Genomic DNA, 16,442 nt, shown 5'->3' with positions numbered 1-16,442 from the left:
GCCGCCCGGCCCGAGGTCCCGGCTGCCCCCCCTCGGCCGCCCCCTGCGCCAAGGGGCGGTCCGGCGGCCTCCTCCGGGGGGCCGGGCTCGGCGGGGCACGGACGGGACGCGACGGGACGGGACGGGACGGGACGCGGAGGAGAGCCAGCGCTCTCCATCCCTGCTGCGTGTGCGGGATGAGCGCGGTGCTGCGGGGAGTCCTGCGGCGGCTGCGGCCCCCGCGCCGGCCCGGGCCCCTCGGCGCCCAGGGGCGGTGAGTGCGGGCCGGGCCGGGCCGGGCCGGGCCGGGCCGGGCGGGGGACGCGGGCAGAGGGGCCGGTCCGCGGTGGCGGCCGTGGCCGTCCGAAGGCCCGATGGCGCGGCCCCCCTGCTGCTGCTGTTGGGATGCGCAGAAAAGGCGCTGGTGACGGGAGCCAGCTCCGGCTGCCAGCCGGGACACCTGAGGCCAGGAGGTGCTTCTGCGCCTCGCATTGCTGCGCCAAAGCCGGTACCAGCCCGGGGTGCGTTGCTGACCTGGTTGTCTTCTGGGCCATACTGATGAGCAACTAATGGTCGGGTTTAACTAGCACGATCAAATATATAGGTGAACCCCGGATTCTTGCCAGGCTCTTGGGCAAAGGTTTGAAAAAAGCTGAAAGGCACTTGAGATCTCAAATCCACAGCATAAAAGAGCAAACTGGAAAGTCTTTATGCTTGAGCTCGTTTACCACTGCTTCAAAATTCAGTAGCGGAGCTGGAGTGTTGCACCTCTGGCTGTTAAACAGACTACTTACTTGTTAACTTGCAGAAATTAATATGTAATCAGAAAAAAGAACCCATGCATGTGTGTGGTGCACCAAATACAGTTACACCTGTGGTGTCCTGTGCTCCCGCTTATTTTACTTTTCATTTGCCACCACCTATTGAATAAGCATGGTGCATATTCCTTCTGCAATTGCATTTAAAATGTTACAAGATTTCCATTAATAAGACATAAAACCAGTAGCTTTTACTTCTGAGTGGAAGTCATAGAAATTATACATTAGAAAGTCTGTTGCTGGAGAACTTGAAAGTGTAGGAGGAGAGGAAAGATAAAACTGAATATAGATTAACTGTCCTGAAGAGAAGGATACTGTGGTTTCACGGTAGTCTGTATTACTACTGTCATGATATATCCTACCTTTTCTCACACCCAAAAAAATTACTTCATAAAAATTTGTGATAAATTTCCACATACGGCTTGCTGCTTGGCTGTCTGTGGATGAGGCAGTTAGAGAGAAGGATCAGTTGACTTACAGAAGATTAGGGTTGCCTACAGCAGCAGTTCTGGTTTATGCTGGACTCAGGTAGTTATGAAAGTACAGTGTGGAGCAGAAGGTGTGGGCCACTGACAAAAACCTCTTTCTATAATGTTTTGTCTTAAGCAAAGTAGAACATGTCAATCCTAGGAATGGCTCAGTTGTTTATAGCATGGTGCAAATAACATCAGGGTTGTGAATTCAATCTCTGCATGGGGTCATTCACTTAGAAGTTGGACTTGATGATCATTGTGGGTACCTTCCAATTCAGAATATTCTGAGAATCTGTGAACACAGATTCTGTCAAAATAGACAGAACATGGAAGTAAGTACCAAGCTTCATTCTTCATGAATATGCGCACTGGTGTAGCCTACTGACATTGGTTGTAGAAATTTATTAAGGGGCCTTACTGAGTAAATATTTTTAAAGACATTTTGTAGCACATACTACAGCACTTTGGAAGAGTAAGGCTTTGATATGTCATGTTAGACATCAGCTTCTTTTTGAGAAATAGGATCTACCTATTGGATACATTGGGTACATTGCATAAATAATTTTTAAAGCTGCAAGTGGAAGCAAACTTGTTTTGTTGTTTTTTATTTTATTTTATTATTATTGTTTTCCTATATGACCCTCGAAGAACATTTACTTTAAAAGTGGATATGAGTGAACAGGTTAGGTTTTAAGCTTTGTTTGTAAACTCCCAAGAAGAATCCCACGTGTTATGGTTGAAGCTGTAAACAAAAGAGATGGGGGAAAGTACAATTGCTTTTTCTAACTGTTTGTAATTTCATTTTATTTATTTATTATTTTTTTCTTTTTTAGTAAAGAAGCCTCATCTCCTTCCTTAGGGAAAGACAGAGCAGACACAGTGATCATAGGCGGTGGTTGCGTTGGTGTGAGTCTAGCCTATCACTTGGCTAAAGCTGGCTTGAAGGATGTTGTTCTGCTTGAAAAATCTGAGCTCACTGCAGGATCTACCTGGCATGCAGTAAGAAATGTTCTGTTCATCTCTCAAATTAACAGTAGTTTGTGTATATAACGGTGGTGGAAGTTTCATTACCTTTTTATTTCCCCACTTTATTTCCTGCCATTTGCTGACACTACATAAAATCTTGGAGGAGCAAAGGTAACAAATGTATGCTGTGAGATTTTAAGCCTGTATTGACTATATTCTAAGGAAAAAAGCTAAAAAGGCATATGTGTAATAATGTCATGGTAGAAACACGTCCTTTAATAACATTAATCACATGGTCATACTGGTTCACAATGTGCATTTATATAATTACGTATTTTCTGAATCTATATCTGCATTAGATAATGTAACAAAATTAAATAAAGCTTGCCACAATAATATAGTAATAGATGCTTTCCCAATTCATTTCCAACTATTCGTAACTGAAATTGGGAGATTATCTGTGTGTGCAGCAACACAAAAGAACAGAAACACAGAAGTTTTAATCTCTGTTAATACAATAGTGCATTTATGCAATAAGTTACCTTTCAGGGACAAATTAAGGAGGACAAATTAAGACTCAGATGTGTTATATTTTATTTGTATTCTCATACTTCTCCCAGAGGAGGAAGTCTGAAGTCTGCAATGCTTCATCTTTATGCACGTTTTTTGTGTTTCTGGGGCTTTTTGAGAGAGCAATAGTAAAAAATGAAATTTAAAAAAATTTGACTTGTAGTGAATAAGTAGTATACTCCATTTTACTTGCTTTTCCATAAAAAACCACTCTGTATGTAGTAAGGAGAAACAAGATTCAGTAATTTTATGTCTTTGATACAGTCATACAACAGTTTGGCAAACAGAGCAACATGAAACGAAGTGTCAGGTATCTTGTGTACTGAATCATAACTACAAAATACTCAAAGAGTACTTTGTCTTAAGTACAGAAGTGAGGCACAGAATGAATTCTATTTGCCCAATGCATACACAAAACAATGTTTGTAAAAAACACCAAAAAATTGCCCAGTTCAATCAGGAATCAGAATCATGAATGGTGTTGCTACTGAATGTTTCCTTTGTTCTTGTTAGACTCGCTCACCCCAATTTACTGCTCATAACAGTGTTAAAGTAACCTTCCTCCAGTACTTCTTCCCACACTTCTTAGTGAGTGCAGCGTTGGAGCCCTGAGTGTGTGTCAGTTTCAAAGGTAAGGAGGGACCTGGAGCTCAGCAGAGAAAATTCCTGCATTACCTCAATTAAGAGAGCTGCCTCATGACACCTGTTAGAAGGAATTTGATACAATTAACACAGAAAGATAACTAGTTATGGGCTATGTAAAAATAGATAACTACATGCTGTCTTTTAATTGTCTTCATTTCCTGTTTTCATTGAACTCAGTATTAGAGGACTTTATCTGAAGATGACAAAGTTGGTGATGTCTGTTTCAGATGAAACAGATGACAGTTATTTCAATCAAAACCATGACTGTGAATTCCTTGTTATACCAGATACTGTTTATTTGTCAGTGTTTTCCTCACAGTGATACAGTACTAAATACAGATGACAATTACACATTCTGTTAAGATCTGAAATGGCAGGTAGCACTTTGCCTGCGGCCACAAATGTTGAAAATATGGTTCAGATGTTGCTGCACTCTGTCACATTTTAAGTCTTTCATTATCCAGTAAGTCCTGCCAGAGATCAGGATTATGTTTCAGATAGTTCATATTCCTGCTGGTGGTGCTCCCAAAACTTACTTTCACTTATCACGTCTGTGATAACTTTGGCTTTCATGCGTGCTGTTAAAACAGAACAACAAATATGCACATTTTTATATTACCAGTTATGAAAAAGTATAGCAGAGTTATTATTTCTTGCAACATGCCATTGATTTTGCTGCTGACAATAAAGCACAGCTCAAGTCAAATAATAACTTACTAGAATTTGGTCACATTTGCAATAAAAGGGAATTTAGTATATAATAGTGTTAATAATATTTTCCTCCACAAAGCTAATTTAATAATGGCATTAGAATAAAATCTGAAACTGATTGAAATAGAACAAAACTGATAGAGAAACACTTAAACATTTAAAAATTTCAACTGTAAAAATGCTTTAAAATATTTGTGTCAATTCTCATAGCAAAGTGGCTATTCTTTAAATTATTTTCCCACCTCATGTTTCTGTAAAATAACAAAATCTCTTAGAAAAATGGAGTAAAGCCAAGAGATGATCTCCTTCAACTATGAGAATGGTTTGCTCTGAATTTCAGGAAAACATGCAGATACGTTGGGAAGCCAGCTGGGCCAGAGTGAATTCATGACTGAGTTCTAGAGAAAAACACAGTATACAGGCAATAGAGCAGGAAAAAAACTGCAAATCAGGCAATTTAGAAAAGTTACTTGGGTATGAGAAGGGGATGTTAGGGAAGCCAAACCTCAACTATAATATTTGTAAGGAAAACGAAAGACAACAAGAACTGCTTCTACTGCTGTGTTAATAGTAATAGGCTGAAAAAATAAGTAACTGTTGCTGAATGAAGTGAGTAATTGAGTCACAGTGTGTACTAATAAGGTCTCAGTGCCTTCTTGCTTCAGTTTTCTCTGACAGGGTTTCTCAGGCATCTGATTTAAAGGAGAAGAGTAACTACTGGCAGTGGATGAGGACCAAATCAGGGATTATTGGAGTAATTTGGCACATGCTCGTGTGTTGGAGCAGGCAGGCTGCATCCAGTAATGCTGCTGATTCATTTCAAGGCCACAGATGTATCATATTTGAAAGACTATTGAACTTGGTGGAGGTGCCAGAGATTTGGCAAAGGGCATATGTATGACTTCCTAAAAAGCAGAAGGACTGAGCAGAGCAGCTAAAGGTCAACTAGCCTTAGTTCAGTTCTTCAGTAAATCATCAAATGAGTCCCAGGTCCATAAAGGAGAAAAATTGTGATTTGGAATAGTCAAGATAAATTTGCCAAGAATAAATCATGTCAGATCAAATTTGATTGCTGCCTATTATGAAATTATTGAATTCTTAGTCAAGGGGATATAGTGGATGTCTATTACCTAGACTTTGGCAAGACTTTAAACACCCTCCCCACAGTATCAGTGTACTCAACTGAAGATGTTATGGTCTGTATGGCTGAACAGCTAGAGAGTTAAAAGACTCTTTGGAGTTTGGTCTTAGAGGGTGCTGGTGAATGGGTCATACTCTATCCAGATCCTGGAAATAAAGGAATGTCACAAGAACCTATCCTGGGACCCATCCTGTTTAATATCTTCATTTAGTAACTTGGAGTAGGTGACGAAGTATGTGTGCATCCATTTCTGAAGTTTACACCAAACTGGGAGGAGTAATCTATGCACTCAAGGGCAGGGCAGCTGTGCTGAGGGATGTAGGCAGGCTGCAAGCATGAAATGACAGTTTTATGGAATTTTACAAGGCCAGATGCAAAGTTCCATATGTAGCCAGGAGAGCAGACCAGCCTCTGTCTTTGAAGATTCTCACAGGGCAGGCTGGAAAAAGTCTTGAGAAAGGTGGTCTGTTCTTGTAGCTGACCCTGCTTTGAATATGAAATTTAAGAGAAATTTCCTGAGGACACATACAATCTTTTTGTTTCATTATAATTGTTTTTTGATTTTACTCTTTTAACTTTTATATAGTGAAATCAGGTTATAGTTGTTGGCCAGCTGCACTCTTGAAATCAGAAGCATTTATTACCGCAACCCAAAAGGCATCAAGTGCATTTAAACTTCTTTTCTTCACTTCAAAGTGCAAGAGATTGAAGTATTTCTTTAATTCCTGCAGTTAAATGTTCTTGAATATATATGGGTTTGTAGCTAACTTGCAAGTGATTGGTAGCTCATTTAGTTCAAAATGACTGCACTAATACTGACCAGTAAAATGGAATTTCCTTGCATCTGGAAGATGTATTACTACATTTGGAAGAATAACATAAGGCCAGAACATGTTTATATAAATAAAACAATACAGTAAAAACAAAATTAGATAACCAGGTAGAAGTAAATTAATCACTCTTGGGCATTGTACATGGCTAAAGAAATTTAAATATTTCAATGCCTCATTTATTTATTCATTGTGTACACACTGAATAAAAAGCCCTTAGAATATATTTTTGGGAAACAAACAAGTTTTAGCTAAAAACTCTGCAGTGAAATAGCCATGTGGTATAGTCTATGGTAATTGAAATAAATGTATTCACAACGTGAAAGTACATGTATCAAATGAGATAAAAATCAGATTTAGTTAAATATCTAGTCTTCAGCTGTGTCCTGTGTGATGCTAATGGTTCAATGTGATAGTAAGAAATGAACAAGGAATATTTTTTCCAGACTATTAACTGAGCCCAGGGACTTCCTGAAACCAACATGTCTGCCTTGTGCTTGATGTCGCCCTAACTAGATGAATCTATAGGTTTGCATGATCACTTCTTAAACTCATATTGTTGAGGTAATGGACATTGCCAAACAGAGTCAAATTTATGAATAGAATATAGATACTACTGAAAAATATGATACTGACAAATGATTAATTTTACACTCTCCTCTGTTGGATTATCTGGGCATTTCAGTAATCTGGTACACTATATTGTATATAAATTGAGATATCAGATAGGAGAGAACAACTGCAACAGTATCATGGGCTGGCAAATTTGGTGAGAAAAGACAGATGGCGAAACACCTGTGCAGAAAACAGAAATCACATAAGTAGAGAAAGGACTTTATTTTTATTTTTGTAGCAGTTGGCTCTATGCATGTGTTGTTTTTCTTTACAGTATCATGGCAGTTCCTTTTTAAATGACAGCTGGAAGGAAGGAAAGAACACTGTATTTCTAATCTGTGTTCCTATTTCTTATTTGAGGCTGGTTTAACTACATATTTTCATCCTGGAATAAACCTGAAGAAAATCCATGCTTACAGCATCAAACTCTATGAGAAGTTGGAAGAAGAGACTGGACAGGTAATCTTAACCTTTAAAGTGCTAGTTCAGAGCAATACGAATTGTAGCAATAGTCTTACAAAAAGGTGTAGTTGATAACAGTGTGAAGTAGGAGTATATACCTTTTTATTCAAATGCATTCTTCTTCATGCCTAGCGACTGCTTATTGTAGGTGGCTTCCCAGATCCCTCTAGGAAAATAGTGCTCATAAAATATCTCAAGATGCAGCAGAGAGTCTGCAACTTTAACTTGATAAAACTAAAATAGTATCAGGAGTCTGGAATGAACAGATTGATTATGATACATTCATGCCTTAAATATATCCACTCAAAAATTCATGTGATATGATGCTGTCTGTACTTGAGAAGATTACTGCAATTCTTCCCATCCCTTTCAGAGATGCATTTTTATTTAGTGACTTAAGGAATGTGTCTCCTGTGGAGAAACACAGGAGTCATCTTTTTCATTTGGCATCTCTCAGCCTTATAGATTTCATTTACTAAACTTGTGCTTGCATTGGGTGGCAGTAGAAATTGAACGAACCTCACTGTACTAGTCTACAAATTTTATGTATTTTAAATATTTGTCATATATATATATGTGACAGATATTTTTTAATATTTGTCATAAAACGCTTCTTTCTTCTTTCTGCTACTCAACTAGATAAGGTGCTGCATCAGATTATCATTGTGAGTTCCAGTGAAAGATTTACTCAGCCTTATCATTGTCCTGTGAGATAACATAGTAAAGGTGAAGAAAAGTGAGCATTCAGTGTCCAGCTCTGTAAGGATGTTTAATTTATTAAAAAGACAAAACTGACGAGTGGTTTTTCGTTGTGTTTATAAAGGTGCTTAGTTAAATGCATTCAGTAGGAAATCATGCAGATGATAGATTTTAAAATTAAGTATATCATATATACTTACTTTTGAGACTTACCTGATTCTGTTTTTGAAAGTGTGTGAGTGCATATATCAAATATTAATTAGTTGTTAGTAAAAATGAATGTGTCATTCAACGAATGCTTCTTTCAACTGTTTTGAAAATAGTATTCATTAATTTAGGAAGTTAATTTGATAACTTCTTGAAAAATTATTTTCTCTAGGAGTCTATATTTAAGGCCTCTTCCTGCAAGGGGCCATAGCTTACTTAAATTTTTCTTAGTGATGTTAGTGGAAAAAATTCCTCTATACTTCCTTTAGCACAGGGAAATACATATATGGCAATCAGTCATGGTTCTTTCAGTAATTTGCTGTTTCTCTTTGATTTAGCCCGTGGGGTTTCATCAGCCTGGCAGTATCAGAATTGCTTCGACCCCTACTAGGGTGGATGAATTCAAATACCAAATGACTCGTGCTGGTTGGCACCCAACAGAGCAGTTTTTAATTACACCTGAGAAAGTACAAGAACTATTTCCCTTATTGAACATGGATAAGGTAAAGAAGCCAGTTTTATTAAATACAACTTCCATTGCAATTAAATATTGGTCTATCAGAAATGTACACATATATTTCTTTGTGCAAATTATACAATGGATTCTTGTTTTTCAATGAAAAAAAATATATATATTGTAGCCTAAAATCTGAATTTTTGAATTTTATGTTAGAGTATGTTAGAGTACATACTATTACTTAGTGTGTCTCTAATATTATAATATTAAAGCATTTCAGCCTTTTATTGCATGGGAGATCTGAGCAATTTTACTCTCATAGGCCATTGTTAAGTTGGGTAAAGGCTAATACTGTTGTATATTTTGAAAATTTGTTTTTACTTCTTGAAGTTTACTGTATTCAAGAAAGAAAGTGGGGTTTTTTTATAACTACAAATTTTGATAAATTTTACTTTCTTTCTTTTGGGGGATTTTACCTCCATTTAGGTTTTAGCTGGCCTGTATAACCCTGGAGATGGTCATATTGACCCTTATTCTCTAACTATGGCCTTGGCTGCAGGAGCCAGAAAATATGGTGCTCAATTAAATTATCCTGTGCAAGTGACTAATCTGAACTCCCGATCAGATGGGACATGGGAAGTTGAAACTCCACTTGGAATAATTCAAGCAAAGAGAATTGTGAATACTGCAGGTAGGATCTAATACTAGCATTTGAGTGCTTTTCAGATTTATAAACTAGCTGACAAAAAGCACCTGTACTGAATTGTGTGGTTTACATGTTTAAGGCATGTATGTTTTTGAATATTCACTTGGTTTGTGGTTTGTACCTATTTCTTCACAGTATGGTAAAAATTTACCTCTTATATTAATTGCTTTTGAGTAGGCATTAAAAATATTTATTCCAATTTGTCTCCAGCAGTTAGTAATCAGACTGCCTTGTTAGATTTTAGTGGCAGAAAGGACCTTTACTGCTCTACAGTAAGTTGTGTAGGAGGAGAGTCCATGTCTAGAGTCACAGAATCATAGAATATCCTGAGCTGGAAAAGATCATGGAGTCCAGCTCCTGGCCCCGCACAGCAACATCCCTAAGAGTCACATGGTGTTCCTGAGAGCATTGTTCAAACACTTCTTGAGCTCTGCCAGGCTGGTGTTGTGGCCACTTCCCTGGGGAGCCTGTTCCAGTGCCCAATAGGTAAACTGTCCATGTAGTCCTCTAAAATCTAATGAAACATACCTAGGAAGGGAGGTGGGATATACATATGAGATAGAAATATCTTCACTTTTTCTTCAGAGAAAGAGACTGAGGATTTGACCTTGCCTATTTCACTATTATCTTTCTCTAAGATTTAACTCTATCCACATATCCTTGAAATGGAAGATTTTTTGTTGTCCTTTGTGTCGTATTTTAAACATGTGCTTGGCTAAACAGTGTGGTTTTTGTATGTCATAAAAATTGCTAACTCAAAGGAGCTTGTATTGTATAACCTATGCAAATGTTATTGTTCATTGTGTTAAAGAAGCCAAACTGATATTTCTGCTTCGAAGAACTTTTGGGCAAGTGTCCTTTGATTTGTGTTTATTTTCCTGAGCAACTTAATAAGTCTAAAAACCTGTCTTCAATCAAAATTTATTCCCTTATTGTTATGCTACTTTATACAAGGGTAGAAAAATATATTACTTGGTTGGCAAGAAAAATATAAATTGCTGGCAGGTCTTATGTGAAGTATGCTTTCTGCTTCCCAGTAGAAGATTTTCTGGTTTTGGTTGTTTGAAAGCATGTTGAATATTTACCATATTGATTAAAGTTTTGCTGATTCTGCCTCAAACTGGATCGTATCTGCATTTTTAGGGCATTAGTCCTGCATACTGCCCATCACAGTGAATAATCAGGCTTCAGTTAGAGGCTGTGATATCTCAAGTTGACTTTCTTACTCAGATGGGAGAAGTGAATTGAGAGCAAGAATGTGTCTTTATGATTCCTTTCTATATATTTGCAGCAGAACAGAAAAAAAAAAGGCACCTATTTCTAGTGGAAGGCACTAGAAAATTAAGAAGTTAAGTGAGACAGGGACTCTTCTTGTTGGTGAGTAGAATACCATAGGGGACAATTGAAATGATGAAAGAATTTGACTGGAAAGGGAATAGGTTGGGAGAGCAAAATGCCTTGGAAAGGTTTCTGGAAGTGTTTAGGAGCACTGGCAGCAAGTGGAACAGTTACATGATACAAGACTTGCTGAATAAGGAAGCTTAGACTGGTCGGGCATGGCAGCAGTGGGGATGACACCAGAGAGATAGTGGAAAGGTATTTGGTATGTTTCATTAAGGAAACTGAAGCTAGGAGCTTTGCCCACAAAAATATTAGTAAGGATACTCAAGGGATGGTTGTATGAGAAACTGAGTGGAAAACTGAGCTGTTTAAGCATGAAAGACTGGTGTAATATGTAATAGAAAGGGAAGGATAGATGGGAGTGGCTTGGAAAGAAGAGGAGGCTGCTGGGACAGAAAACAAATGAGGGAGACTGACTAATGCATGGTGACAAAATAGCTTAAGAAGAATGTAAGCACTGGAGTAATAGTAGAGTTTGAGACAGCAGAAAAGAAAAAAATGAGAGAGAGAAAGAGAGAGGGGAATCAAACAGCTGGACTCTCAGGGGATGTGCTTTACAGGTCTTTCATTCAGAGTCTGGGATATAGACAGCCCTGTCTGTGTTAAATCAGACTTCAAGCTCTTAAATACAGGCTTTCAGTCAAGACCTGTTGGAAAACCCATTGAAAAGTGCACTTTCTTATGTATGCCTTCCATACATAGGTGATCATCTGCTATTGCTATATGCCTTGCTGAAATAACAAGGCTCTGAGGGTCTAAGCTTGCTCATGAGTGCCACATAATGAATTTTGGAGAGAAAGAGGACTAGAGGAATTTAGTATACTTTTTAGAAGGCAATCAACCACACAAACAGGGAAACCAAATTTGAAAAATTTTATATAGATCACAAAGTCAAGCACTTGGAAAATGAGGTGTCAATATTTTATTGCCTTTGGACTGACAGTTTGTATCTTTCAGGCATGAACTATGGAACAGCATTCAGTTACAAAATCACAAGCTCTTGTACAAATAGGATCCCTATGCCATTTGTTACACAGTGTGGCTATATTGGTCTGGAAGAAATATAAGATTATGAAAGAGAAATCAGCTCTCTTGGCAGTCAGACTTACCTAGGCCACAAACTTCTAGACGCTCATTATTCCTACCTATTAGGTCTGCATCATATGGATGAAGTATCACAAATGTAGTAGTTTTCTTGCATTTTTTTAGTATAGTTATCTTTCTCTGGCTAATATATCAAGTTGATACTAGGCAGGGTTTTCTGATAAATGCTTTTCAGAATTTATTTACAAATAATAGAATGCACCCTTGAGAGCTTTTCATAAGTCTTTTTTATTATTTAATAGGTTGTTAAATCAACAATATATTTACTTAATTCTCCTGTGTAGTTAACTGTTCAGCCAAAATGAATATTTGAAGCACACATTGCTTAACATTCTGGCTAATGATGTAAAATCAATACTATATAACACATATCTCATATAAATGTTTTCTCAGAAAAAAATCATTATTTTTCTCAGCTTTGCCTCATTCCACTACAGATCATGACTTGTACAATTTTAGGCTCATATTGCAGAGAAAAATAATCAGAAGGCTCTTTACATTCCTTTTCCCCCTCCCTGCCTCACTCCACAACTGACATCTGCTCTGGAACTGGAACAAACTAGTTCCAACCAATCTTTAGCTGTTCCTTATGTGAGATTTCCATCTTACAGGAAAGCAGAGGCCTAATAAATAATCTCTAACATGAAGTAACTATACTGAGCCTGCTGAAGTTATTTGCAGCCTGTTTATAATGGAATGTTTGATTAAAGTCTCCAAAACTAGTGATTTTTTTAATATATGCAGTGTGGGTGTGTGTATCTTTTTTGCAACATGTACACACTACATATACAATCATTTATATGTAGCAGTAGAAGACTGTCTTTTTCAAAACCAAGAAATAGTCAGATTACATACTTCAGCAGATATGCTAAGTAATACTACCACTAAATATTTTGGCATCAGATGTTTGCAGTGTCTACAATTTAATCTTCACAAATGTCCCAGATATAATATATGCCTTCATTTATCTCTACTATGTGTGACATCTGCTTCCAATTAGAATTTTGTTTAAGAGAATGTTTTCTTCCATTTGCCTTTTTTTTTGTTCAAAAATCTTAAACAAAGAAACTAATAGTTTCTGACATCTGACATCTTCTAGTAGATGTCAGCTTTTGTTATTTTAAACAATTAAAAAAACACTTATCGTAAGTATGACTTTTTTTACAAGTACAGTAGTGTAAATTTTATTTTAAACAAACCTAAACTATTTGTCTCTTACTTAAAAAAAAATTAAATTAGCTGTGTTTGAAATGTTATTCTGAAAATCTAATTGGTAAGAAATTTCTTATTAAGAAAGGAACAAACCTATTGCAAAGACCTAACTTTCTGCTGCTTTCACTTTTCTTGTCCACTTTGGATCATTAGCTGACCTTACCTTAAAATAGCTTTATTTATAGATGACATGGAAATGCCCAAATGAGAAGAAGTTCCCTAAAGATTGTTAGCCACTTAAATCCACATTTGTCTTGTGTAATGAAAGAGACCCTTGCATATTTGCTAGAAATGCAGACTTATTCATTTTTTTCATTGTCTTCTGTACAGGAGAACATAAACGATGTTTCATTAGCCTTAAAGGATGTTTTGGTACTCTCTATGATTATGGCACGATCATCCCTGAACCAGTTTAACTGACATAACAAGTGTCTGGCAATGAGCCTCCTCCAAATGGTGAGGTGTTATTTAGAAGCAGAAGCTTTACACATGGTAACCACAACAGGTGCTGGTTTCTAGCATTGATGGGCAGGGGCTTTTTACTGAACATATCTATTAAAATGATGATGGATTTCCTGTGCTGCTTTGCCTTAGCTGGCTGTCAGTAACTGTTAAGTGTATCACAAAAGAAAACGTTTTCCTTGGAAAATTCACATTTTTTTAAATAGTGGGTGTTTGGCCCTGAAGCTAGTTCATAACATTAAATAAGAGATGAGCAGCTATCCTGGCATGGGGGAATGGCAAAAGGCCAGCACAGCCCAATTCAACTTTCCTAATTGCTCTGGCTTTAAGCCATGCCAGAGGTGAGAGGATGTAGTCCTAGTTAATGTCAGCAAGTGGCGTGAGCCGGCTGCTCCCCACAGGACAGGGAGCCAAGCAGGGTAACAATGCTGGCTGAGCCAGCAAGGGCTCTGTCCGGCAGGGTGCAGGGGATGGAGCAGGGAAGGCCCAGGACCTGCAGCTGGGGTCAGCCCATGGTCCAGGGCTCCAGGTGTACTTTCAAAGATGAGGTACAGTCAGATCCACAGTGATGAAGCCAGGCTGAGGCCAAGCCAGGAATGTGACCACAGGTCAGGAACAGGCCTGGTGACGGTAACCGAGGTTAAATGGTGCCCACTAATCAATAAGCTGGACTGTAGAGTTGAGACTGAGCTGAGGTCAAGCTGAGAAGTAGTTCACGGATCAGGGTCTGGATCAATGCGTTCCATGGCCAGGCACAGGAATGGTTGTGACAGAGCTGTAAACAGGCACACAATCAAACCAGCTCAGACAGGTTCTAAAGGACCTGAGCTGACCTGGAATGGGACTCCTGTGCCCATGGGTATGGGTGGAAGTCCCGGGTGAAGCTGTTCAAGCTCATTTATACCTTTTGGTGTCCTTGGGGCACTGAGAAATTTTGACTAGGTCTTGGAGAGTACAGAATTGAAGGGAGAGGTAGGAGAATTTGGTTAAGACAAGTTAACAGCAAAAAGAAAGAAAAGTTGCACATTAAGCTGGGCAGCATGAAGTGTTCTCCCAGGAGAAGAGACAGCTGTGTTAGGTAGAAAATCTTGCTGGAGATATTTTGTCTTAAGCAGTCAGGAGTCAGCTGGTTACACAGGAACCAGGCTGACTTGCCTTCTTTTAGTTGGTACCATGTGGCACATAGCCTTTTATTTGGAAGGCCCTGCTACCTCTTCTTCATCTTTCATTTTGTCTTCCTCCAACCCTCCCTCCCAGACTCGCCTGAAACTCTTATTTCATTGGATTTTCCCCTTCCATTCCCACTCTTGAGACCTCTTTTCCTTGATATAAAATTCAGGAGAGTGGGGCTGAGGGATAGTCAAAGCATCTTAGAGCAGCTGCCATTCCTGTCTGCAGTTGTACCTGTCTGATTCCCAAGTCTGTTATGTTCCAGCCTCACAGCAGATGTAGGCCATGATGCAGAGCCCATAGTAGTATTTGACAGTTAAGTGGCTTCCACTCCTTCATTCTGTCACAGATGCCTCACTAAGTGAATGTGCCTTACCAACTTAATCCTAACACAGGCGAATTAGGTCTTCTCTAACTTCTATCTCGCCGAATGAAGGATGCATGAAGGATCTTGAGCCACCTTCAGAGGCAGGGGGATGGCTGCTTGTGTTTTTTGGTTAGAGTCTGTATCAGAACTTTTGACAGCTGTGGGAAAGTACACTTGACTATTTACCAATACAAGCATCATTATGAATTGATTGCTGTGTGAGAGACATATTAGTGAGTGTCACGTGATGCATGTGAAAGCGGAGAGAAACTCCAATTCCTGAGGTCAGTTGCCTGAAAAGTACTGCCTTAGTATGTTGGGGTGTTGGGACTTGACTACTGTCTTGGTAAAGCATACTAGCACACTTGGTTGATATGAAGATGCTTGGTTGACACAATATGAGTTAATTTATTCTGGTTTATAAGTGTCTCTAACTTTGCAAAGAGTACATAGCAGACCTACTGTACTGAAATAAGCCATGGGGTTTCTGAAACTGTTAATTAAATTATCTTCTGAACTTTTAGAAGTCTAATCTATAATTTTCTAATTATATTTTAATATGTGCATGCTATAATATATGGTAGCATAATTAGGAAAAAAGGACATGGAATTACGGAGGGAAAAATATGCTAGATAATACAATAAATAAAGTGAAAATTAGAAGTATACGTAAAAAAACCTGTCACACATAAAAGCATGGTGCTTACTGCAAATATTTTACTGTCGTTTTCCATTCACTGAAATTAATGCTTGAATATTTATATTTTGTTGTTTTGTTTTTTTTCTCTAGGCTTCTGGGCCCGTGAGGTAGGCAAGATGATTGGCCTGCAGCACCCTCTCGTACCTGTTCATCATCAATATGTTGTAACATCAACTATCCCTGAAGTAAAAGCCCTAAAAACAGAATTGCCTGTGATTCGTGACTTAGAAGGGTCATACTATCTAAGGCAAGAAAGGGATGGCCTTTTATTTGGTCCATATGAAAGTGAGGAGAAAATGAAGTTGCAGGAGTCTTGGGTAACAAATGGAGTCCCACCAGGTAATTAAAAATATTAAATCTTTAAACATAATAAGCACTAGCACACATTTTAATGCGCAGAAATCCCAGGCTGTCATGCTGCCTTATGTGATGGAGACTACAAAATATTTGCAATGCATTATTGTAATGCAAAAACATTTTTCAAAGAACAGTTCTAACTCTTAACGATAAAAGATGTCTTAAGATAAAAGATAACAGAAATACAAATGTAGTGTAAGTAAAGCTTACTACAATGTAGTCTTACCCTACTTCCTGAAGAGCTCCGTGTGTGTTGTGTCTAGAGGGAGTCACCAAATCTGCAATATATAGCCCTTTTGCCTGAATAGAAATTTTTCTAAGTTACAGTTCTCTTCAACATGCTGACGGGGGTGTCTGGATATTTAATGTTACCCCTGAGACAATGTGACT

General features: G+C 38.3%; 1 protein-coding gene across 1 annotated transcript in view; it reads left to right on the top strand.

Moving 5' to 3' along the window:
• Positions 1-176: 176 nt before the first annotated feature.
• DMGDH (dimethylglycine dehydrogenase) overlaps positions 177-16,442 on the top strand; it is a 36,957-nt gene continuing 20,691 nt past the window's right edge. Inside the window, exons 1-6 of the mRNA XM_062513305.1 lie at positions 177-253; positions 2,104-2,269; positions 7,109-7,207; positions 8,455-8,619; positions 9,060-9,264; positions 15,786-16,034. Coding sequence (XP_062369289.1) covers positions 177-253; positions 2,104-2,269; positions 7,109-7,207; positions 8,455-8,619; positions 9,060-9,264; positions 15,786-16,034 — 961 coding nt within the window. The remainder of the gene's footprint in view (positions 254-2,103; positions 2,270-7,108; positions 7,208-8,454; positions 8,620-9,059; positions 9,265-15,785; positions 16,035-16,442) is intronic.

This window comes from Cinclus cinclus, chromosome Z (assembly GCF_963662255.1).
Source record: "Cinclus cinclus chromosome Z, bCinCin1.1, whole genome shotgun sequence".
In the NCBI taxonomy this organism is placed as follows: domain Eukaryota; kingdom Metazoa; phylum Chordata; class Aves; order Passeriformes; family Cinclidae; genus Cinclus; species Cinclus cinclus.
This window is presented reverse-complemented; position numbering and strand designations above follow the sequence as displayed.